Below are 25315 nucleotides of genomic sequence, written 5' to 3'. Positions count from 1 at the left end.
ATTGAATTTAGATGCAGGGTGCTGGCCCTGTGTGTCCCTGTATCCCCCAGTAGAGTGTGTCTTAGCCTTCTGTCTGTTGGTTTGAGGTGTGTGTCAGTGGAGGCTGCTGAGGGGAGAACGGCTCATAATAATGGCTGGAACGGAGCCAGTGGAATGGCATTAAACACCTGGAAACCAAGGTGCCACCATCCTCCTGTGGTGTGTATGAATGTGTTTGAATGTTTGTGTGAAATGGGCTGTGTGTGTGTGTGAAGTAGAACACGAGTGTGTGTTTCATGAGTGTGTTGCTGTTTCTTAGACCTCTGTGTTTTGGGGTTCGGAGGTGATGCACATGAAGTCTTGCAACTATTCAAATCACCCAAAAAAAAGTAAAACCATGTTTGTAGACAAAACCTGTCTCATCCTTATCTAGACCCATCCTTATCAAGACTCATCCTTATCTAGTCTCATCATTATCCAGTCTCATCCTTATCCAGTCTCATCATTATCCAGTCTCATCCTGATCTCGTCTCATCCTTATCTAGTCTCATCCTTATCTAGTCTCATCATTACCCAGTCTCATCCTTATCTAGTCTCATCATTACCCAGTCTCATCCTTATCCAGTCTCATCATTATCCAGTCTCATCCTGATCTCGTCTCATCCTTATCTAGTCTCATCCTTATCTAGTCTCATCATTACCCAGTCTCATCCTTATCTAGTGTCATCCTTATCTAGTCTCATCATTATCCAGTCTCATCCTTATCTAGTCTCATCCTTATCCAGTCTCATCCTTATCCAGTCTCATCCTGATCTAGTGTCATCCTTATCTAGTCTCATCATTATCCAGTCTCATCCTTATCTAGTCTCATCATTATCCAGTCTCATCCTTATTCAGTCTCATCCTTATATAGTCTCATCATTATCCAGTCTCATCCTTATTCAGTCTCATCCTTATATAGTCTCATCATTACCCAGTCTCATCACTATCTAGTGTCATCCTTATCTAGTCTCATCATTATCCAGTCTCATCCTTATATAGTCTCATCATTATCCAGTCTCATCCTTATCTAGTCTCATCATTACCCAGTCTCATCCTTATCCAGTCTCATCATTACCCAGTCTCATCCTTATCTAGTGTCATCCTTATCTAGACTCATCATTTTCCAGTCTCATCCTTATCTAGTCTCATCCTTATCTAGTATCATCCTTATCTAGTCTCATCCTTATCTAGTCTCATCCTTATCTAGTCTCATCTAGTCTCATCCTTATCTAGTCTCATCCTCATCTAGTCTCATCTACTCTCATCCTTATCTAGTCTCATCCTTATCTAGTATCATCCTTATCTAGTCTCATCTAGTCTCATCCTTATCTAGTCTCATCCTTATCTGGTCTCATCTAGTCTCATCCTTATTTAGTCTCATCTAGTCTCATCCTTATCTAGTCTCATCGTTATCTAGTCTCATCCTCATCTAGTCTCATCCTTATCTAGACTCATCTACTCTCATCCTTATCTAGTCTCATCCTTATCTAGTATCGTCCTTAACTAGTCTCATCTAGTCTCATCCTTATCTGGTCTTATCTAGTTTCATCCTTATCTAGTCTCATCTAGTCTCTTCCTTATCTTGTCTCATCCTTATCTAGTCTCATCCTTATTCAGTCTCATCATTATCTAGTCTCATCCTTATTCAGTCTCATCCTTATCTAGTCTTATCCTTATCTAGTTTCATCCTTATCTAGTCTCATCTAGGCTCATCCTCATCTAGTCTCATCCTTAACTAATATCATCCTTATCTTGTCTCATCCTTATCTAGTCTCATCCTTATCTAGTATCATACTTATCTAGTCTCTCCCTTATCTAGTCTTATCCTTATCTAGTTTCATCCTTATCTGGTCTTATCTAGTCTCATCCTTATCTAGTATCATCCTTATCTAGTCTCATCTAGTCTCACCCTTATCTAGTCTCATCATTATCTAGTCTCATCCTTATTCAGTCTCATCCTTATCTAGTCTTATCCTTATCTAGTTTCATCCTTATCTAGTCTCATCTAGGCTCATCCTCATCTAGTCTCATCCTTAACTAATATCATCCTTATCTTGTCTCATCCTTATCTAGTCTCATCCTTATCTAGTCTCTTCCTTATCTAGTCTTATCCTTATCTAGTTTCATCCTTATCTGGTCTTATCTAGTCTCATCCTTATCTAGTATCATCCTTATCTAGTCTCATCCTGATTTAGTCTCATCTAGGCTATCCTTATCTAGTCTCATTCTTATCTGGTATCATCCCTTATCTGGTCTCATCTTTATCTAGTCTCATCTAGTCTCATCCTTATTTACTCTCATCTAGTCTCATCCTTATCTAGTCTCATCCTTATCTAATCTCATCCTTATCTAGTCTCATCCTTATCTAGTATCATCCTTATCTAGTCTCATCCTTATCTAGTCTTATCCTTATCTAGTTTCATCCTTTTCTAGTCTTATCTAGTCTCTTCCTTATCTAGTCTCATACTTTTCTAGTCTCATCCTTATCTAGTATCATCCTTATCTGGTCTCATCTAGTCTCATCCCTATCTAGTCTCATCCTGATTTAGTCTCATCTAGTCTCATCCTTATCTAGTCTCATCCTTATCTAGTCTCATCCTTATCTAGTCTCACCCTTATCTAGTCTCACCCTTATCTAGTCTCATCTTTATCTAGTCTCATCTAGTCTCATCCTTATTTAGTCTCATCTAGTCTCATCCTCATCTAGTCTCATCTACTCTCATCCTTATCTAGTCTCATCCTTATCTAGTATCATCCTTATCTAGTCTCATCTAGTCTCATCCTTATCTAGTCTCATCCTTATCTAGTCTCATCTAGTCTCATCCTTATTTAGTCTCATCTAGTCTCATCCTTATCTAGTCTCATCGTTATCTAGTCTCATCCTCATCTAGTCTCATCCTTATCTAGCCTCATCTACTCTCATCCTTATCTAGTCTCATCCTTATCTAGTATCGTCCTTAACTAGTCTCATCTAGTCTCATCCTTATCTGGTCTTATCTAGTTTCATCCTTATCTAGTCTCATCTAGTCTCTTCCTTATCTTGTCTCATCCTTATCTAGTCTCATCCTTATTCAGTCTCATCATTATCTAGTCTCATCCTTATTCAGTCTCATCCTTATCTAGTCTTATCCTTATCTAGTTTCATCCTTATCTAGTCTCATCTAGGCTCATCCTCATCTAGTCTCATCCTTAACTAATATCATCCTTATCTTGTCTCATCCTTATCTAGTCTCATCCTTATCTAGTATCATACTTATCTAGTCTCTCCCTTATCTAGTCTTATCCTTATCTAGTTTCATCCTTATCTGGTCTTATCTAGTCTCATCCTTATCTAGTATCATCCTTATCTAGTCTCATCTAGTCTCACCCTTATCTAGTCTCATCATTATCTAGTCTCATCCTTATTCAGTCTCATCCTTATCTAGTCTTATCCTTATCTAGTTTCATCCTTATCTAGTCTCATCTAGGCTCATCCTCATCTAGTCTCATCCTTAACTAATATCATCCTTATCTTGTCTCATCCTTATCTAGTCTCATCCTTATCTAGTCTCTTCCTTATCTAGTCTTATCCTTATCTAGTTTCATCCTTATCTGGTCTTATCTAGTCTCATCCTTATCTAGTATCATCCTTATCTAGTCTCATCCTGATTTAGTCTCATCTAGGCTATCCTTATCTAGTCTCATTCTTATCTGGTATCATCCCTTATCTAGTCTCATCTTTATCTAGTCTCATCTAGTCTCATCCTTATTTACTCTCATCTAGTCTCATCCTTATCTAGTCTCATCCTTATCTAATCTCATCCTTATCTAGTCTCATCCTTATCTAGTATCATCCTTATCTAGTCTCATCCTTATCTAGTCTTATCCTTATCTAGTTTCATCCTTTTCTAGTCTTATCTAGTCTCTTCCTTATCTAGTCTCATACTTTTCTAGTCTCATCCTTATCTAGTATCATCCTTATCTGGTCTCATCTAGTCTCATCCCTATCTAGTCTCATCCTGATTTAGTCTCATCTAGTCTCATCCTTATCTAGTCTCATCCTTATCTAATATCATCCTTATCTAGTCTCATCCTTGTCTAGTCTCATCATTATCTAGTCTCATCCTCATCTAGTCTCATCCTTATCAAATATCATCCTTATCTAGTCTCATCCTTATCTAGTCTCATCCCTTTCTGGTCTCATCCTTATCAAATATCATCCTTATCTAGTCTCATCCTTATCTAGTCTCATCCTTATATAGTCTCACCCTTATCTAGTCTCACCCTTATCTAGTCTCATCTTTATCTAGTCTCATCTAGTCTCATCCTTATTTAGTCTCATCTAGTCTCATCCTTATCTAGTCTCACCCTTATCTAGTCTCACCCTTATCTAGTCTCACCCTTATCTAGTCTCATCCTTATCTAGTCTCATCTTTATCTAGTCTCATCTAGTCTCATCCTTATTTAGTCTCATCTAGTCTCATCCTTATCTAGTCTAGCCTCATCTAGTCTCATCCTTATCTATTCTCATCCTTATCTAGTCTCATCCTTATCTAATCTCATCCTTATCTGTATCATCCTTATCTAGTCTCATCTAGTCTCATCCTGATTTAGTCTCAGGGTAAGGTCATCATGGCGTACCTCTACCTCCCTCCCCTCAGTCTTACTGAGGTCTAATGTGGGAGTCAGTCTGAAATATTCATGGTGTCACATTAACTTTGCAATATTTGCAATGGAAAACAGGCTGGGTACAACCTGACCTACCAGCAACATTACAACCATTCTGCCTGGGCCTGACTATGACACAGTGGCCGGGAGAGACGGAGGGAGGGAGGGAAAGGAAAGGGGGAGCGAGAGAAGGAGAGGGAGAAAGGGGGAGAGAGAGGAGAGGGAGAAAGGGGGAGAGAGAGAGGAGAAAGACAGAGATAATGGTGTTCATTTATTCAGATGCTCTCTGTGAGTATATAGTGAGGGATGTCATTAAAGCCTAGCAGCAGGTGCTGACAGGGAGTATTGGACTGTAGTGTACTGTGTGTATGTGTGTTTGTATCCTAGGTGTGTGTGTGTGCATAGTGACGAGTGTAGTCAAGGGCATTCAAGGAGTGTGTGTCTGTAGTGCATGTCTGAGATCAGGAGCTGAGCCCACAGTGCTTTGTTCTGTAGCAATGTGTATTATTCATGTGGCACATGCACATACACACACACACACACACACACACACACACACACACACACACACACACACACACACACACACACACACACACACACACACACACACACACACACACACACACACACACACACACACACACACACACACACACACATCCTCAGCCTCAAGCTCTACCCCATCACCCCTAAAAAACAAACTCAGAAAGATAAACACATACACACAAGCACGTCTTTACCCCCTTACACACACTCACATCAACACACACAGCAAACAGACAAATAGCTACACACAGGCTGGCAGCATTTGTATTGATGACAGTGATGGGAACGAAGGAAGAGGCAATAACAGGCTGTCAGAGAGAAAGAGCGATGGAGATAAAAACAGAGAGAGGGATGGGGGAGTTTACCGCTTATGATTAGAGTCTTTATTGATCTAGCCACTGAGGCCGTCATTCCTGCTCACTGAACACAGAACGCCACAGAGAGAGAGAGAGAGCAGGGGAAAGAGGGGGAGAGAGAGAACATGGGGGAGATGGAGCAGGGGAAAGAGGGGAGAGAGAGAAAGTAGGGGAAAGAGGGGGGAGAGGGAGGGAGAGAGAAAGAGAGAGAGGAAGTGGAGAGAGACAGGAAGGGGGGCGAGAGGGAGAAAGAGAGAGGGGAAGGGGAGAGAGACAGGAAGGGGGTGAGAGGGAGAAAGAAAGAGGGGAAGGGGAGAGAGAGGGAGAAAGAAAGAGGGGAAGGGGAGAGAGGGGGAGTAAGAGAGATGGGAAGGGGATAGAGAGGGAGAAAGAGAGAGGGGAAAGGGGTGAGAGGGAGAAAGAAAGAGGGGAAGGGGAGAGAGGGGGAGTAAGAGAGATGGGAAGGGGATAGAGAGGGAGAAAGAGAGAGGGGAAAGGGGTGAGAGGGAGAAAGAAAGAGGGGAAGGGGAGAGAGAGGGAGAAAGAAAGAGGGGAAGGGGAGAGAGGGGGAGTAAGTAAGAGAGACAGAAAGGGGATAGAGAGGGAGGGAGAGAGATAAAGGGAAGGGGAGAGAGAGGGGAAGGGGATAGAGAGAGAGAGCGATAAAGGGAAGGGGAGAGAGAGGGGAAGGGGAGAGAGAGGGGAAGGGGAGAGAGAGGGAGAGAGAGATAAAGGGAAGGGGAGAGAGAGGGGAAGGGGATAGAGAGAGAGAGCGATAAAGGGAAGGGGAGAGAGAGGGGAAGGGGAGAGAGAGAGAGAGATAAAGGGAAGGGGAGAGAGAGGGGAAGGGGAGAGAGAGGGGAAGGGGAGAGAGAGAGAGCGATAAAGGGAAGGGGAAAGAGAGGGGAAGGGGATAGAGAGAGATAAAGGGAAGGGGAGAGAGAGGGGAAGGGGATAGAGAGAGAGTTGTTGTGGTGTGTCTCCTGCAGCAGTATTTATCCGCTCCTCTCTGTGTGTATTGTGACAGCTCTGCCAAAACCAAGCCACTCCAGTGATATGACAACAGTCTGAGAGGGGGTGGAAGTGGGGTGATGACGGGGGAAAGAGAAAGAATCGGAGGAAAGGTGAGCTAGAGGATGGGGAGGAGGAGAGAAATAGACAGTAGAGGAGAGAGGGATAGAGGGATAAAGGGATAAAGGGATAGAGGGAGAGAGGGATAGAGGGAGAGAGGGATAGAGGGAGAGACAGTAAGACTGGTTGACTCATTGATATGATGTCAGCTCCTGAGCCAGGGAGAGACTAGAGCTGTACTGACATGTTCCAGCAGGCAGAGAGGAATACTGTCATGCCTCAGACTCCCAGCTGTATACTGAACACAATGTTATCGAGCAGACTAACATACAGCTTCATCACAAGGCCTCCCCATTAAACAGTTTCAGCTATATCCTTTGTTCTTGTTTTATTTTGTTATCGCCTTAGAAAGCGTTTGATGGACATGTCTGTGAACCAATTATTTATTTCTTTACAGGCAGCCTGGGGGCGGATACTGAAGAGCGGCTGGTGGAGCACCTGCTAAACCCCGCCCACTATAACAAACTGATCCGCCCAGCGACCAATGGCTCTGAGCTGGTGACGGTTCAGCTGATGGTGTCACTGGCCCAGCTCATCAGTGTGGTGAGTGTGTGTCTGTGTGTGTGTGGTGGCCCATGCTCTGTCTCTAACCCACCCACCGCAAAACATAATAATGTCTCTAACCCACCCACCTCAGAACATAATGTCTCTAACCCACCCACCTCAGAACATAATGTCTCTAACCCACCCACCTCAGAACATAATAATGTCTCTAACCCACCCACCTCAGAACGTAATAATGTCTCTAACCCACCCACCTCAGAACATAATAATGTCTCTAACCCACCCCAATAATGTTGCTGTGTTCCTCTTTCTATTGCAGCACGAGAGAGAGCAGGTCATGACCACCAACGTATGGCTCACACAGGTCAGTTACACTCTGTCTTCACCTCTCTCCTTATCCTCTGTCTTCACTCTCTCTCCTTATCCCTCTGTCTTCACCTCTCTCCTTATCCTCTGTCTTCACTCTCTCTCCTTATCCCTCTGTCTTCACCTCTCTCTCCTTATTCCTCTGTCTTCACCTCTCTCCTTATCCCTCTGTCTTCACCTCCTCTTTCCTTATCCCTCTGTCTTCACCTCTCTCTCCTTATCCTCTGTCTTCACTCTCTCTCCTTATCCCTCTGTCTTCACCTCTCTCCTTATCCCTCTGTCTTCACCTCTCTCCTTATCCTCTGTCTTCACTCTCTCTCCTTATCCCTCTGTCTTCACCTCTCTCTCCTTATTCCTCTGTCTTCACCTCTCTCCTTATCCCTCTGTCTTCACCTCCTCTTTCCTTATCCCTCTGTCTTCACCTCTCTCTCCTTATTCCTCTGTCTTCACTCTCTCTCCTTATTCCTCTGTCTTCACCTCCTCTTTCCTTATCCCTCTGTCTTCACCTCTCTCTCCTTATTCCTCTGTCTTCACTCTCTCTCCTTATTCCTCTGTCTTCACCTCCTCTTTCCTTATCCCTCTGTCTTCACCTCTCTCTCCTTATTCCTCTGTCTTCACTCTCTCTCCTTATTCCTCTGTCTTCACCTCCTCTTTCCTTATCCCTCTGTCTTCACCTCTCTCTCCTTATTCCTCTGTCTTCACCTCTCTCCTTATCCCTCTGTCTTCAATCTCTCTCCTTATCCCTGTCTTCACTCTCTCTCCTTATCCCTCTGTCTTCACCTCTCTCCTTATCCCTCTGTGTTCACTCTCTCTCCTCGACCCTGTCTTCACCTCTCTCTCCTTATCCCTGTCTTCACTCTCTCTCCTTATCCCTCTGTCTTCACTCTCTCTCTCTCCTTATCCCTCTGTCTTCACTCTCTCTCCTTATCCCTCTGTCTTCACCTCTCTCCTTATCCCTCTGTCTTCACTCTCTCTCTCCTTATCCCTGTCTTCACCTCTCTCTCCTTATCCCTCTGTCTTCACTCTCTCTCCTTATCCATGTCTTCACCTCTCTCCTTATCCCTCTGTCTTCACTCTCTCTCCTTATCCATGTCTTCACCTCTCTCCTTATCCCTCTGTCTTCACTCTCTCTCCTTATCCCTCTGTCTTCACCTCTCTCTCCTTAACCCTGTCTTCACCTCTCTCTCCTTATCCCTCTGTCTTCACTCTCTCTCCTTATCCCTCTGTCTTCACCTCTCTCTCCTTAACCCTGTCTTCACCTCTCTCTCCTTATCCCTCTGTCTTCACTCTCTCTCCTTATCCCTCTGTCTTCACTCTCTCTCCTTATCCCTGTCTTCACCTCTCTCTCCTTATCCCTCTGTCTTCACTCTCTCTCCTTATCCATGTCTTCACCTCTCTCTCCTTATCCCTCTGTCTTCACCTCTCTCTTTATCCCTCTGTCTTCACTCTCTCTCCTTATCCCTCTGTCTTCACTCTATCTCCTTATTCCTGTCTTAACCTCTCTCTCCTTATCCCTCTGTCTTCACTCTCTCTCCTTATCTATGTCTTCACCTCTCTCCTTATCCCTCTGTCTTCACTCTCTCTCCTTATCCCTCTGTCTTCACTCTCTCTCCTTATCCCTGTCTTCACTCTCTCTCCTTATCCTTCTGTCTTCACTCTCTCTCGTTATCCCTGTCTTCACCTCTCTCTCCTTATCTTCTATCTTCACCTCTCTCTTTATCCCTCTGTCTTCACCTCTCTCTCCTTATCCTCTGTCTTCACCTCTCTCCTTATCCCTCTGTCTTCACCTCTCTCTCCTTATCCCTGTCTTCACCTCTCTCTCCTGATCCTCTGTCTTCACCTCTCTCTCCTTATCCCTCTGTCTTCACCTCTCTCCTTATTTCTCTGTCTTCACTATCTCTCCTTATCCCTGACTTCACCTCTCTCCTTATCCCCTGTCTTCACCTCTCTCTCCTTATCCCTGTCTTCACCTCTCTCTCCTTATCCTCTGTCTTCACCTCTCTCTCCTTATCCCTCTGTCTTCACCTCATCTCTCCTTATTCCTGTCTTCACCTCTTGCTCCTTATCCCTCTGTCTTCACCTCTCTCTCCTTATCCCTATGTCTTCACCTCTCTCTCCTTATCCCTCTATCTTCACCTCCTCTCTCCTTATCCCTCTGTCTTCACCTCCTCTTTCCTTATCCCTCTGTCTTCACCTCCTCTCTCCTTATCCCTCTGTCTTCACCTCTCTCTCCTTATCCCTCTGTCTTCACTCTCTCTCCGTATCCCTGTCTTCACTCTCTCTCCTTATCCCTCTGTCTTCACTCTCTCTCCTTATCCCTGTCTTCACCTCTCTCTCCTTATCCCTCTGTCTTCACCTCTCTCCTTATTTTTCTGTCTTCACTATCTCTCCTTATCCCTGACTTCACCTCTCTCCTTATCCTCTGTCTTCACTATCTCTCCTTATCCCTGACTTCACCTCTCTCCTTATCCTCTGTCTTCACCTCTCTCTCTCCTTATCCCTCTGTCTTCACCTCTCTCTTCGTATCCCTCTGTCTTCACCTCTCTCTCTTTATCCCTCTGTCTACACCTCTCTCTTTATCCCTCTGTCTTCACCTCTCTCTCCTTATCCCTCTGTCTTCACCTCTCTCTCCTTATCCCTCTGTCTTCACCTCTCTCTCCTTATTCCTCTGTCTTCACCTCTCTCTCCTTATTCCTCTGTCTTCACCTCTCTCTCCTTATCCCTCTGCCTTCACCTCCTCTCTCCTTATCCCTCTGTCTTCACCTCTCTCTCCTTATCCCTCTGTCTTCACCTCCTCTCTCCTTATCCCTCTGTCTTCACCTCCTCTTTCCTTATCCCTCTGTCTTCACCTCCTCTTTCCTTATCCCTCTGTCTTCACCTCTCTCTCCTTATCCCTCTGTCTTCACCTCTCTTCTCATCCCTCTGTCTTCACCTCTCTCTTCTCATCCCTCTACCTTCACCTCTCTCTCCTTATCCCTCTGTCTTCACCTCTCTCTCCTTATCCCTCTGCCTTCAACTCCTCTCTCCTTATCCCTCTGTCTTCACCTCTCTCTCCTTATCTCTCTGTCTTCACCTCCTCTCCTCTTATCCCTCTGTCTTCACCTCTCTGCAACGATGCTCTCCTTTCTGTGAATTGATTACATGACGAATTGCATTGTGCAAGAACACGTTTGTTCATTCTGCCACTACGTTAGGAATAGGCATGGGCAGACATACCAATCTGAACCAGTAGGGGGTTGAAAATACCTGTCCCTGTATCAGTCTCCTACAACTCAACACAGACATTCTGGTCATTCAATGGGAACATGAACACACAACCAGAGTTTCCCAGGAGGGTTGCCATACAGTACAATACTTTTCTACCCAGCATCTTTATTTATTTTATTTTATTTAATCTTTATTTAACTAGGTAAGTTAGTTAAAAAAAATATATTATTTACAATGACAGCCTACCCCGGCCAAACCCTAACCCAGACGACGCTGGGCCCTATGTGCCCAGCGTTGTCCCTATGGGACTCCCAATCACGGCTGGTTGTAATACAGCCTGGAATCAAACCAGGGTCTGTAGTGATGCCGCTAGTACTGAGATGCAGTGCCTTAGACCACTGCGCCACTCGGGAGCATCACATTGCAGTATGCGGCAGAGAGAGACACAGTTCTGTATGGTTGTTGTGAGGGACTAACCCTGGCCTGCTCCTGAGCTCTGACCCTCTCCTACATGGCTGGTTCTCTGTGTGTCTGCAGCTGGGGCCTGCAACATAACATACTGCCCACTGGACAGGTTCACACACACATGCACACGCACAGCTGTAAATGCACTAATGTGTATAAATCAGTTATGAACAAACCAGCTGGAAACCTGTTTGTGTGTGTCTGTGTGTATGTTCGCATGTGCATGTGTGATGGTGATTGATGGTCTGTAATTGAACAGAGAATGATCATAAGTGTTTTATGAGGCCCTTGGTCATAGCCAAGAGGAGATGCCAAGGACACCAGTCCTGAGCCAAGAGAGCCACTGCTATCACTTTCACCACCATTTTGGCTCTGGTAATACCACAACACGCCACTGTTTCACAGAGCCACCATTTTCAAGTCATGTAGCATCTGGCATCATGGCCATTATGGCTCTACATGGCATATACTGTAGCAAGAACAGTTACAGAGCCCCCTTGTAAATGGTTATTACGGTTCTTCTACTGCCCTAACAGCCATAGAGCCACTGCTATCTGGGCTATTATGGCTCATAATACATCACAGTTACTGGGCTACCACCATCAAGGTCACTAAGAGCATGAGCATGTCACTAAGAGCGTGTCAGTTACTGACCCACACACCTTCAATCATGTGTGCCTGGGAGGCAAACTCACACACACACATGCACAGACATACACACACACACACACACACACACACACACACACACACACACACACACACACACACACACACACACACACACACACACACACACACACACACACACACACACACACACACACACACACACACACACACTCACTGTCACACACACGATCTGGATACCTCCTTGGCAGGCGGCCATTTCAGTCAGGATGATTAGATGTGTGTTTGAGTGAGTGTTTTTAACTGACTTACTATAGGGTCATGGTAGACATTAGTCCTTCTGTCTTACATCTGTAATTAATGGAGCTGAGTTTTCACACTGTTCCTGGACAGGACAGTAAAGGTCTCTACAGGAACATATTTACATAAAGATCATTATGGAAAGTAAAGATGCAGATGCTGAGTGTTATTTCAAAAGTGAAGCTCACAGCAACTGTTTGTGGGTCTCACACTCTTCTATGACTTTTGATTGGTCACTAACTCTCCTCTGCGATTGGTTACTAACAATCTTCTCAGCTGTGTGATTGGTCACTGACTCTCCTCTCTGCTCTGTGATTGGTTACTAACAATCTTCTCAGCTGTGTGATTGGTCACTGACTCTCCTCTCTGCTCTGTGATTGGTTACTAACAATCTTCTCAGATGTGTGATTGGTCACTAACTCTCCTCTCTGCTGTATGATTGGTTAGTAACAATCTTCTCAGCTGAGTGATTGGTCATTAACTCTGTTCTCTGGTCTGTGATTGGTGTCCAGGAATGGCAGGACTACCGTCTGACGTGGGTCCCTGAGGAGTTTGATGGCATGGAGAAGGTCAGACTGCCTTCCAAACACATCTGGCTGCCCGACGTTGTGCTGTATAACAAGTGAGTTACACACACACACATCTGGCTGCCCGACGTTGTGCTGTATAACAAGTGAGTTACACACACACACATCTGTCTGCCCGACGTTGTGCTGTATAACAAGTGAGTTACACACACACACATCTGGCTGCCCGACGTTGTGCTGTATAACAAGTGAGTTACACACACACACATCTGGCTGCCCGACGTTGTGCTGTATAACAAGTGAGTTACACACACACACATCTGGCTGCCCGACGTTGTGCTGTATAACAAGTGAGTTACACACACACACATCTGTCTGCCCGACGTTGTGCTGTATAACAAGTGAGTTACACACACACACATCTGTCTGCCCGACGTTGTGCTGTATAACAAGTGAGTTACACACACACACATCTGGCTGCCCGACGTTGTGCTGTATAACAAGTGAGTTACACACACACACATCTGTCTGCCCGACGTTGTGCTGTATAACAAGTGAGTTACACACACACACATCTGGCTGCCCGACGTTGTGCTGTATAACAAGTGAGTTACACACACACACATCTGTCTGCCCGACGTTGTGCTGTATAACAAGTGAGTTACACACACACACATCTGGCTGCCCGACGTTGTGCTGTATAACAAGTGAGTTACACACACACACATCTGTCTGCCCGACGTTGTGCTGTATAACAAGTGAGTTACACACACACACATCTGGCTGCCCGACGTTGTGCTGTATAACAAGTGAGTTACACACACACACATCTGTCTGCCTGACGTTGTGCTTTATAACAAGTGAGTTACACACACACACATCTGTCTGCCCGACGTTGTGCTGTATAACAAGTGAGTTACACACACACACATCTGTCTGCCCGACGTTGTGCTGTTTAACAAGTGAGTTACACACACACACATCTGTCTGCCCGACGTTGTGCTGTTTAACAAGTGAGTTACACACACACACATCTGTCTGCCCGACGTTGTGCTGTATAACAAGTGAGTTACACACACACACACATCTGTCTGCCCGACGTTGTGCTGTATAACAAGTGAGTTACACACACACAATGTCATACTGTTTGAATCCACATATCACATTACAGTGGAGAAGGATCCAAACATTTTATAGACACAGATATCTGGACACTTATAGATACAGAAAGCACCTTCTTCTCCAAGCTAAGCTGTCCATGACCGCTGACACAGAGCAGTACCTTGGTAGCAGCTTTGCCTTTGTCCTCTGCAGGCCGGTAATCTGAAGGCCACATACTGTCAGCCGAAGTACATGGCCGAGACTCCCAAATATCAGCGCCACAAGTTTGCAGTGATAACCAAGGCTGTTGCGGCATGACACTATGGGCTAGTGCTCCAGCAACTGACTGCTCTACGTAGGAGTCAAAAGAGCAACCAACTTCCACACACACACACACACACACACACACACACACACACACACACACACACACACACACACACACACACACACACACACACACACACACACAGACACACACACACACACACACACACACACACACACAGTACAGCATTGTTTCTCAACTCCAGTCTTCTAGTCCCTATCTTATCGTTGTCTCTTAACCCTGTGTAAGCTATCTTATCAGTGAAAATGAACTGTCTGGCCTCGATCTCCTCTTTCTCTAATGCCGTCTTACATGACCACTCGCAACACATTAACACTGTCAGTCACAAACTAATGGGTTCCATTGATTTAATTCCTTACAAAGGGTAATCAATATCTTGATCTTCCTCCATTGCTCTATTTCTTTGTTCTCTACCTGAGGTATTTGACCTGTTCTCTACCTGAGGTATTTCACCTGTTCACTACCTGAGGTATTTCACCTGTTCTCTACCTGAGGTATTTGACCTGTTCTCTACCTGAGGCATTTGACCCGTTCCCTACCTGAGGGATTTGACCCGTTCCCTACCTGAGGCATTTGACCCGTTCCCTACCTGAGGCATTTGACCCGTTCCCTACCTGAGGCATTTGACCTGTTCTCTACCTGAGGCATTTGACCCGTTCTCTACCTGAGGCATTTGACCCGTTCTCTACCTGAGGGATTTGACCTGTTCTCTACCTGAGGTATTTGACCTGTTCCCAACCTGAGGCATTTGACCCGTTCTCTACCTGAGGTATTTGACCTGTTCTCTACCTGAGGGATTTGACCCGTTCTCTACCTGAGGGATTTGACCTGTTCTCTACCTGAGGGATTTGACCTGTTCTCTACCTGAGTTCTCTTGAGTTGTCCTAGCTGTGTCCAGGTTAAGGAAGGATGATGTTCACCTGAGCAGTGACCAGCATGTTTATATAAGGAGTGTGTGTGTTACTTTGCAGTCCTGATACGCATCACACCCTCATCTGTCTGTGTGTGTGTGTGTGTGTGTGTGTGTGAGAGAGATATCTTCTGTGGTCATCTTACCTGGCTGTCTGTAACAGTAGAATCTTACCTGTCCTGCCCCTGTCACCCAGTCCTGTCTGTGTGAGATGTGGCTGAGGCTGTGTGATAAAGGATCTGTAGTGAAACTGAAGGAAATGTAATGAGACACACAGACAGCTGAAGTTACATTTACCCCCATTTATAGGAGAAACTGTGTCTCGCTCATTCTGCTCATTTTAATCTGTATGTATTACTAATTTGTTTTCAAAGATGTGATAGATTTAAAAGGGCATGCATTTTATATACTGTATTTTAATATCGAAAATCCTTCCAATGGTCTGACGTTCTCTCTCTTTCCATCCCTCCTTCCTTAGTGCTGACGGTATGTACGAGGTCTCCTTCTACTCCAACGCGGTGGTCTCCCATGACGGCAGTATCTTCTGGCTGCCTCCAGCCATCTACAAGTCAGCCTGTAAGATCGAGGTCAAACACTTCCCCTTTGACCAGCAGAACTGCACCATGAGGTTCCGCTCCTGGACCTACGACCGCACAGAGATCGACCTGATCCTGAGGTCCGACGTGGCCAGCATGGACGACTTCACACCCAGCGGAGAGTGGGACATCATCGCCCTGCCGGGGCGCCGCAACGAGAACCCTGCCGACCCCACCTACGTAGACATCACCTATGACTTCATCATCCGCAGGAAACCTCTGTTCTACACCATCAACCTCATCATCCCCTGTGTCCTCATCACCTCTCTGGCTATCTTAGTGTTCTATCTGCCCTCTGACTGTGGAGAGAAGATGACCCTGTGTATCTCTGTCCTTCTGGCCCTCACTGTGTTCCTCCTGCTGATCTCTAAGATCGTCCCCCCCACCTCCCTGGATGTTCCTCTGGTCGGGAAGTACCTGATGTTCACCATGGTCCTGGTGACCTTCTCTATTGTCACCAGTGTGTGTGTTCTCAACGTGCACCACCGCTCGCCCACCACACACACCATGCCCCCCTGGGTCAAGCTGGTGTTCCTCAACAAATTGCCTGCACTGCTCTTCATGCGCCAGCCCCGGAACAGCTGCGAACGTCAGAAGCTGCGCCAGCGACGGAGGGGCCAGGAGCAGAGGGAGGGGGGCAGGGATGGGGGCTCCGCCGGGGGGCTGATGGTGGGCCTGGGGCTGGGGGGCGGAGGGGGTGGCACGGATAACAACGAACCCTGTACGTGTTACGTGAACCGGGCGTCGGTGAAACAGTTTGTAGGGGAGCTGGGAGGGGGAGGAGGGGGAGGGGGGTCGATGGAGGGGCTGAACGGGCTGAGGGAAGGCAGGGAGGGGGGGCAGGGGAACCGGCCCAGGGGGAAACAAGTAGGAGGGGGCCCAGCCCTGACCCAGGCCGTGCTAGGACAAGCCTGCCCTGGGTTGGAGGAGGCTGTCGACGGGGTCCGCTTCATCGCCAACCACATGAAGACTGAAGACGACGACCAGAGCGTGAGTAACGTAGAAATACACCATTTATTCACCATTCACTACAACTATATATCACATTATATATCTGATGTCTTGACCCTGTTCTGCCATACACATCATAGAATGTTACTTACACTTGGTCTAGAAGGCCATATATCTACAATTATTCACAGCAGATAGGCCTGTTTTGAGACGGTATTGTTTTGAACATTCGTTTTAGGACTGATGCCTAGCACTCCACTCAAAGCATTGTCAATAAGCGCTGATGAAGATTTAATTCAAAGTGCATTACAGTGGCTTGGAAACAATGACATTCAAAAGGAGGCAAATAATTATTAGGAAAACCTTTCGTCATCATTTTGATGTTGCCAGATTGACTTTAGATGCAGTATAACGTTAGCTAGCTAGCTAAGATTGAGGGGAGGCCACCAGATTTTAACTAGCTAACGTTAGCATTGCTAGCCAATGACTTTGCTAGCTAATGACTTCATTGCCGTCTGTTTGAAGTACATTTGATGACATGATAATGATGTCAAAGTTGTGTCCTACTAAATATTTGCCCACTTTAGCAATATAATCATATTTCCAGTCCACTATAGTGTAATTTAGACTGAACAGTCAATAGCCTCTGTTCAGAATGTCTGGGCTTATCAAGACTTTTGGGCACCACTATGGTGGAGGGCGGCTTGAGAACGTTCATAACAACGGCATGACGCGACTGAGTGACGGGGGTGCAACCTATGAATAGCTACCACCTACTGCTACATTCTAGGGAGAATAACTATGGGTGAATGGTTATGAATTCATGGGCTACACTTGTTCTGCTCTGAATATTCAACACAGTTTTAATCTTAGCTACTGTATGACATCAGCATTGTGAGTGAATAAAAGAGGGCTCTCCCTACGTAGGAGTAGAAAGAGAGGAGGATGAACGACAGAGGGGGGATTTTTCCTTCAGTGGGCAGGGATGCCTGAAGGCATGGAGAGGGAGGAAAGAACATCCTCCTGGAATGAGAGACCCTGACATAGTGAATTAACAGTCCTTGTAATTCTGTCCATCAGCGACACTCATCATCTCCATGGTTACCGTCGGTCTCCATGCCGACCACTTTTAAGACCGACCTGATCCTTCTTTCACTTCAGGTCCTCCCTCCTGTCCTCTTCAAGTCATCATCACCCCCTCCCCTCTCTCTCCTCCTCCCGCCGCTTCCCTGCAGTACTCATCCATCCCTTATTCCCCTACACCCGGTCTCTTTCTCTCTCCCCTCCCCTCTCCTCTCTTCTCCTCCCTCTCCTTCCCTGCAGTACTCATCCATCCCTTATTCCCCTATACCCAGTCTCTTTCTCTCTCCCCTCCCCTCTCTCCTCCTCCCTCTCCTTCCCTGCAGTACTCATCCATCCCTTATTCCCCTATATCCAGTCTCTTTCTCTCTCCCCTCCCCTCTCTCCTCCTCCCTCTCCTTCCCTGCAGTACTCATCCATCCCTTATTCCCCTATAACCAGTCTCTTTCTCTCTCCCCTCCCCTCCCTCCTCCTCCCTCTCCTTCTCTGCAGTACTCATCCATCCCTTATTCCCCTACACCCGGTCTCTCCTTTTCTCTCCCCTCTCCTCTCCTCTCTTCTCCTCCCTCCTCTCCTTCCCTGCAGTACTCATCCATCCCTTATTCCCCTACACCCGGTCTCTCTTTTTCTCTCCCCTCTCCTCTCTTCTCCTCCCTCCTCTCCTTCCCTGCAGTACTCATCCATCCCTTATTCCCCTATATCCGGTCTCTCTTTTTCTCTCCCCTCACCTCTCTTCTCCTCCTCCCCCTCTTTCAGTGTCAGAGCTCTGTGGTGGAATCCAGTCTTTACTCACATTAACCTTTCAACCCCTCCTCACCCCCCCCTTTAATAGGTGAGGGGGAGGGAAGGAGCGAGAAAGTGAGAGAGACAAGTGATAGAGAAAGAGGAGAAAAGAGAGCTGTGTATCCTTCATCTACTGGGCCTTCAGAAAGTATTCACCTCTTGACTTTTTCCACATTTTATTGTGTTGCAGCCTAAATTTATAATAATGTCAAAGTGGAATTATGTTTTACTAATTAATTACAAATGAAAAGATGAAATGTCTTGAGTCAATAAGTATTCAACATCTTTGTTATGGCAAGCCTAAACAAGTTCAGGAGTAAACATTTGCTTAACAAGTCACATAATAAGTTTCATGGACTCACTCTGTGTGCAATAATAGGGATTTTTGAATGACTACCTCATCTCTGTACCCCACACATACAATCATCTGTAAGTTCCGTCAGTTGAGCAGTGAATTTAAAACAGATTCAACCACAAACACCAGGGAGGTTTCCAAATACTTCACAAAGAAGGGTAGATGGGTAAAACAATATCCCTTTGAGCATGGTGAAGTTATTAATTACAATTTGGATGGTGTATCAATACACCCAGTCACTACAAAGATACAGGCGTCCTTCCCAACTCAGTTGCCAGAGAGGAAGGACACCTCTCAGGGATTTTACCATAAAGCCAATGATGACTTTAAAACAGTTAGAGAGTTTAATGGCTGTGATAGGAGTAAACTGAGGATGGATCAAAAACATTTTAGTTTCTCTACAATACTAACCCAGATAACAGAGTGAAAAGAAGGTAGCCTGTACAGAATACACATATTCTGAAACATGCATCCTGTTTGCAATAAGGCACTAAAGTAATATTTTTTTTGTCCTGAATACAAAGCGTTATGTTTGGGGCTAATCCGACATAACACATCAATGAGTACCACTCTTCATATTTTCAAGAATGATGGTGGCTGCATCATGTTATGGGTATGCTTGTCATCGGCAAGGAATAGGGAGTTTTTTAGGATAAAAAGAAATGGAATAGAGTTAAGCACAGGCTAAATCCTAGAGGTAAACCTGGTTCAGTCTGCTTTCCAACAGATACTGAGAGACAAATTCACCTTTCAGCAGGACAATAACCTAAAACCCAATGTCAAAAAATCTATGGCAAGACTTGAAAATGACCAACAACCAACTTGACAGAGCTTGAAGAATTTTTAAAAGAATAATGGGCAAATATTGTACAATCCAAGTGTACAAAGCTCTTAGAGACTTACACAGAAAGACTCACAGCTGTAATCGCTGCCAAAGGTGATTCTAACATGTACTGTATTGACTCAGGGGGGGGGAATACTGTAGTGAAACAGCAAGGAGCAGGTCTCGAACCCTCGACCTTCTAGCCCGAAGCATGCTCAAGCAGCAGAGTCGATATCTGCGCTTATAAACCCAGGGTCGTTACACTACTCCCTCCTTTGAAAGAGCGTGTCCTCGCACTAGCTTGTGACTGACTCTACATCTTATAGGAACTCGCTCACTGGCCAAGCACACGCACTGTCGTGGATGCAAGGTCTGATCACTTCTGACACCGATGTAATGAAACAGCAGGGGGCAGGCCTCGAACCCTCGACCTTCTAGCCCGAAGTCCAGCGCGCTGTGCCCCAAAAGCATGCTCGAGTGGCAGAGTCGATATCCGCGCTCATAAACCCAGGGTCGTTACACTGCTTATGTAAACAAGATACTGTATATTAGTGTTTTATTTTTCAGAGATTTTTTACAAATGTTAGAATTGTTCTTCCACTTTGACATTAGAGTATTTTGTGTAGATCGTTCACAAAAAATGACAATTAAATCAGTTTTAATCCTATCTTGTAACACAACAACAAATGGAAAAAGTCAAAGGGTGTGAATACTTTCTGTAAGCACTGTACTTATGTAAACCTCTGCCTACACCCTCTTCAGGTGAGCGAGGACTGGAAGTATGTTGCCATGGTGATCGACCGTCTCTTCCTGTGGATCTTTATAATTGTGTGTGTGTCCGGAACGGTCGGGATGTTCCTCCAGCCACTGTTCCAGAACTACACTGCCAAGACCATCACCAACACCAATGGCTGACCAACCAGGTGCCCAGCAGCATCGATGGACACCGCCCCGACCCAATCAGCACAGCAGGACAGGGGCAGGAGGGAGGGACCTGCCCAGCAGGGGAAGTGGGTTTTATTAAGTCTGTGGAACTAAATTGGACAGGAGCCACACCTGTTAACCTTTATAGCCTTTCTACTGAACTATTCTGAACTGAAGAACTAAACTTAACACCAACATCGTATTAAAGATAGTTCTTTTTCCAGAGGAGGGATAAATGGATGGACAACTCTTCCCTTTTTCCCAGAGGAAGGTGGAGTTATCCCTCTCCTCTCTCCCTCTGAGTGATAAGTGGCAGAAGCCAATCAGGGAGAGAGGACGATCTCTAAATTGTTTGACATCCTGTAGAACGCTACGCCAGCCAATCAATGCTCTTCATTCCAAGCTGACTGTGCAAGCTTACTGAGAGTATATCGTCACACCTTCAACGGGTACAGAACTTAATGCTTCAGTAACAGAATCTTGATTGGAAACTGTGTCAACCAATCAGAAAAATGTAAAGGCAAGTGGGGGGTTGTCAAGGTTAATAATTGTTTTTCCAAGCCACTTCTGTTAAGCCAACTGATAGTACAGTACAGTATATTTTACCATAGCATAGCAGTGTACCACAGTATAGCTTTGAGTATAATATTATTGTGATTTCTCTGTGTCTGTTCCTGATAGAAAGGTAGGGTGCAGTGGTTTGTTGTATGATTCTCTACGCTTTTAAACCAGAATGTGATATTAGCTGTACTACACAGCCTGCGACGTGCACGCTAACACTATATGTGTAGAAGAGACAGATCGTGAAGGAGAGAGATGAAAGAGAGAGAGGGATATTGACAGAGTTAGATGGAATGAGATGAAGTAGTTATGGTGAATCCCCAGACCGCCCCCTCGTCACTACCAACTCCCTCCGTTGTCACATGTTGCTGATGAAGCTCCCAGGGTGACTTCCAGAGAGTGACGACGGGGTCGACTTCGGGACCAGTCTCTGAATCAGACATAAACACATGCACCTGGTATATAATTAGACACGCCTCTCCATTTTTTACAATTCAATTGTGCAAACTTCAAACAGTGTCGGGATAGTACTTCACTCTGAAGCCTGCATCCATGCTGGCTAGGTCCAAGTGGCTATAGGAGGATCTAATTAGCCCCTACATAGTTTTCACTCCCTCAACTTTAGTACACTTGCGCAAAGGGCGGAGGCGCGTGTGAACGTGCAAATGGAGTGCCGAGGGGCCAGGCGAAGGGGGTGATTTGGGATTCAGCCTTAGAGAAAGATGAAGGTGTAGGATGTCTGTGTATACAGCTCTATTGGGATAATAGCAGCTTGTGCCATCGGGTACAGTTGGAAGGGGAGGAGTCTAGATTCAGTAAGTTCCTGGGAAACTGAGATTGGGTTGAGCCAAGATGGGGTAAATTCCCTCCTTTTACAGTTGAGCCATGATTGCACAAAATTGGGTGGTTGAATATAGAACTGACAGATGATATGTATTGTTGGAATAAGGATGTTTTCTCATGAAACATAAGCTATTGTGTGTTATGAATGTTTGCACAAATGTTAATTTCTGTCACTGTGAATCTCATTATCAGAGTACGACAGTCTCACTCTCTGTCCTCTCTTCCTTTCCTCCCTCTCTCCTCCCCTCCTTCCCCCTCCTGTCCTCCCCTCCTTCTCCCTCTCTCCTCTCCTCCTTGCCCCTCCTGTCCTCTCCTCCTTCCCCCACCTGTCCTCCCCTCCTTCCCCCTCCTGTCCTTCCCTCCTTCCCCCTCTCTCCTCTCCTCCTTCCCCCTCTCTCCTCTCTTCCTTCCCCCACCTGTCCTCCCCTCCTTCCCCCTCCTATCCTCCCCTCCTGTCCTTCCCTCCTTCCCCGCCTCTCCTCTCCTCCTTCCCCTCTCTCCTCTCCTCCTTCCCCCACCTGTCCTCCCTCCTTCCCCCTCCTATCCTCCCCTCCTGTCCTCCCTTCCTTCTCCCTCTCTCCTCTCCTCCTTCCACCTCCTGTCCTCCCCTCCTTCCCCCACCTGTCCTCCCTCTTCCCCCTCCTGTCCTCCCTCTCTCAGATTGTGTTGTGCTCTGTAGCTGACTCTCCCCAGTGTGTAACGGTGTGTAATGCTGTATTATTATTATTGTGAGAGCACACGCCACCTATAGTTATTACAGTAATGGGCCAGGTTCATTTACTTAATGTCCGATGTGTGTGTGTGTGTGTGTGTGTGTGTGTGTGTGTGTGTGTGTGTGTGTGTGTGTGTGTGTGTGTGTGTGTACTCATTGCCCACTGCATTATCATATCTGTCCGACGCAATGTGCAAGAGAGCTTACTTCCCTCTCTGTCTCACCTCTTCCCTCCATCCCCCCTCGTTCTCTCTCTCCCTGGACATCTGTAGTATAGATGTTGATTGAAATTAGGGTAATGACCAGCCCACCTACACACTGAAGCACCACCTTCCTTCCCTCAATCCTGCTCTCTTAGCCGCCTCCTTCCTTTCTACACTTTTTCCATCTCCTCCCCTCTTCTCTGTCCATCTCTGAACGACAGATTCCTCATGTTATGTTCCCTCTGTCAATCTCTCCATCCCTCTGTCCCTCCTCCCTCTGAATCTGGCTATAACAGGTCCTGGTGAGGTGGGATTTGGACACGCACACTCACACGCACACACACACACACACACACACACACACACACACACACACACACACACACACACACACACACCACACACACACACACACACACACACCACACACACACACACACACACACACACACACACACACACCCACCCCGCTAGCCAGCCAGCCAGCACAATATATCTCCAGCTGAGTGTTAACTGCCACCCTGAGTGATCCCCTTCCATGACCTTGCGTCACTCTGTGGGACAAAGGCTTTTCACAGTGGGGTAGTCCAGGACATCCCCAGGAGAACCTCAGGAGAACCCCAGGACTTCCCCAGGACATCCCCAGGAGAACCCCAGGAGAGGCCCAGGAGAACCCTAGGACATCCCCAGGAGAACCCCAGGACATCCCCAGGAGAACCCTAGGACTTCCCCAGGACATCCCCAGGAGAACCCCAGGACATCCCCAGGAGAGGCCCATGACATCCCCAGGAGAGGCCCAGGAGAACCCTAGGACATCCCCAGGAGAACCCCAGGACATCCCCAGGAGAACCCTAGGACATCCCCAGGAGAGGCCCAGGACATCCCCAGGACATCCCCAGGAGAACCCCAGGACATCCCCAGCAGAGGCCCAGGAGAACCCCAGGACATCCCCAGAAGAACCCCAGGAGAGGCCCAGGAGTGTGAAAAGCCTATCAGAGAGCAATGAAATCCTGTGGAGTGGAGTGGAGTCCTCTCTCCCTTTAGGACCTGGCTGTAGAGGTGTGACGCAAACAGAGTGCTGTCCATCCCCTCCCTCCTCCCCGTTTCTCCACCCCTCTCTTTTCTTCCTTCTCTCCCCATCATTCCCTTGTTCTCTCTCTCCTCTGACCTTTCTTCTTGTCTCTCTCTCCTCTGTGCCTCTCTCTTTGTCTCTGTCTGTTTCTCCATTCCCCACTCAGAGGAGAGCGTTGTCCTCCCATAACCGCTCACAGCTTTGTTCCTGTGCACACCTTAAACAGTCCAATAAAGGTTGTAGGTTCAGTTCAACATTCTGTTTCTATTGTATGGTCTTCTGACACACACACACACACACACACACACACACACACACACACACACACACACACACACACACACACACACACACACACACACACACACACACACACACACACACACACACACACATTTGGAATGGTACTGGAATTACCCTGAGTTCACATAAAACACACAAAAGAAAACAACATTTCCTGTCTTTCTAATATTAATGCTGCTGAACCCCCCCCCCCCCCCCCTGGCCCCCCTAACCTGATTCAAAGAGCTGTAGCTTTACAGTAAAACAAACTCTGTGGCCAGTAACCTGATTCAAAGAGCTGTAGCTTTATAGTAAATCAAACACTGTGGCCAGTAACCTGATTCAAAGATCTGTAGCTTTATAGTAAATCCAACACTGTGGCCAGTAACCTGATTCAAAGAGCTGTAGCTATATAGTAAATCAAACATTATGGCCAGTAACCTGATTCAAAGAGCTGTAGCTTTACAGCAAAACAAACATTATGGCCAGTAACCTGATTCAAAGAGCTGTAGCTTTACAGCAAAACAAACATTATGGCCAGTAACCTGATTCAAAGACCTGTAGCTTTACAGCAAAACAAACATTATGGCCAGTAACCTGATTCAAAGTGCTGTAGCTTTACAGCAAAACAAACATTATGGCCAGTAACCTGATTCAAAGTGCTGTAGCTTTACAGTAAAACAAACATTATGTCCAGTAACCTGATTCAAAGTGCTGTAGCTTTACAGTAAAACAAACTCTGTGGCCAGTAACCTGATTCAAAGAGCTGTAGCTTTACAGCAAAACAAACATTATGGCCAGTAACCTGATTCAAAGTGCTGTAGCTTTACAGTAAAACAAACATTATGGCCAGTAACCTGATTCAAAGTGCTGTAGCTTTACAGTAAAACAAACACTGTGGCCAGTAACCTGATTCAAAGAGCTGTAGCGTTACAGTAAAATAAACTATTACTGTACTAACAGGCCTGTTTCAAGGTCATTTCAAGTTCTTCCTACTGCCAACCAACAGTTGAATGTGCACATTTACAGGATTATGTTGTTGTCTATGTGTTGTAGCACCATTTGGA

General features: G+C 46.1%; 1 protein-coding gene across 1 annotated transcript in view; it reads left to right on the top strand.

The window, feature by feature from the left end:
* Window positions 1-24220, top strand: part of LOC123743175 (neuronal acetylcholine receptor subunit beta-2) — a 50573-nt gene extending 26353 nt beyond the window's left edge. The window contains exons 2-6 of the mRNA XM_045718937.2: window positions 7102-7247; window positions 7528-7572; window positions 12689-12798; window positions 15542-16649; window positions 20414-24220. Of these exons, the coding sequence (XP_045574893.1) occupies window positions 7102-7247; window positions 7528-7572; window positions 12689-12798; window positions 15542-16649; window positions 20414-20566 (1562 nt within the window). The 3' untranslated portion in view covers window positions 20567-24220. The remainder of the gene's footprint in view (window positions 1-7101; window positions 7248-7527; window positions 7573-12688; window positions 12799-15541; window positions 16650-20413) is intronic.
* The last annotated feature ends 1095 nt before the right edge of the window (window positions 24221-25315 follow it).

This window comes from Salmo salar, chromosome 05, assembly GCF_965601325.2.
Source record: "Salmo salar chromosome 05, fSalSal1, whole genome shotgun sequence".
Taxonomy (NCBI): domain Eukaryota; kingdom Metazoa; phylum Chordata; class Actinopteri; order Salmoniformes; family Salmonidae; genus Salmo; species Salmo salar.
The sequence above is the reverse complement of the archived record's forward strand: the minus strand, read 5'-3'. Positions and strand labels throughout refer to the sequence as shown.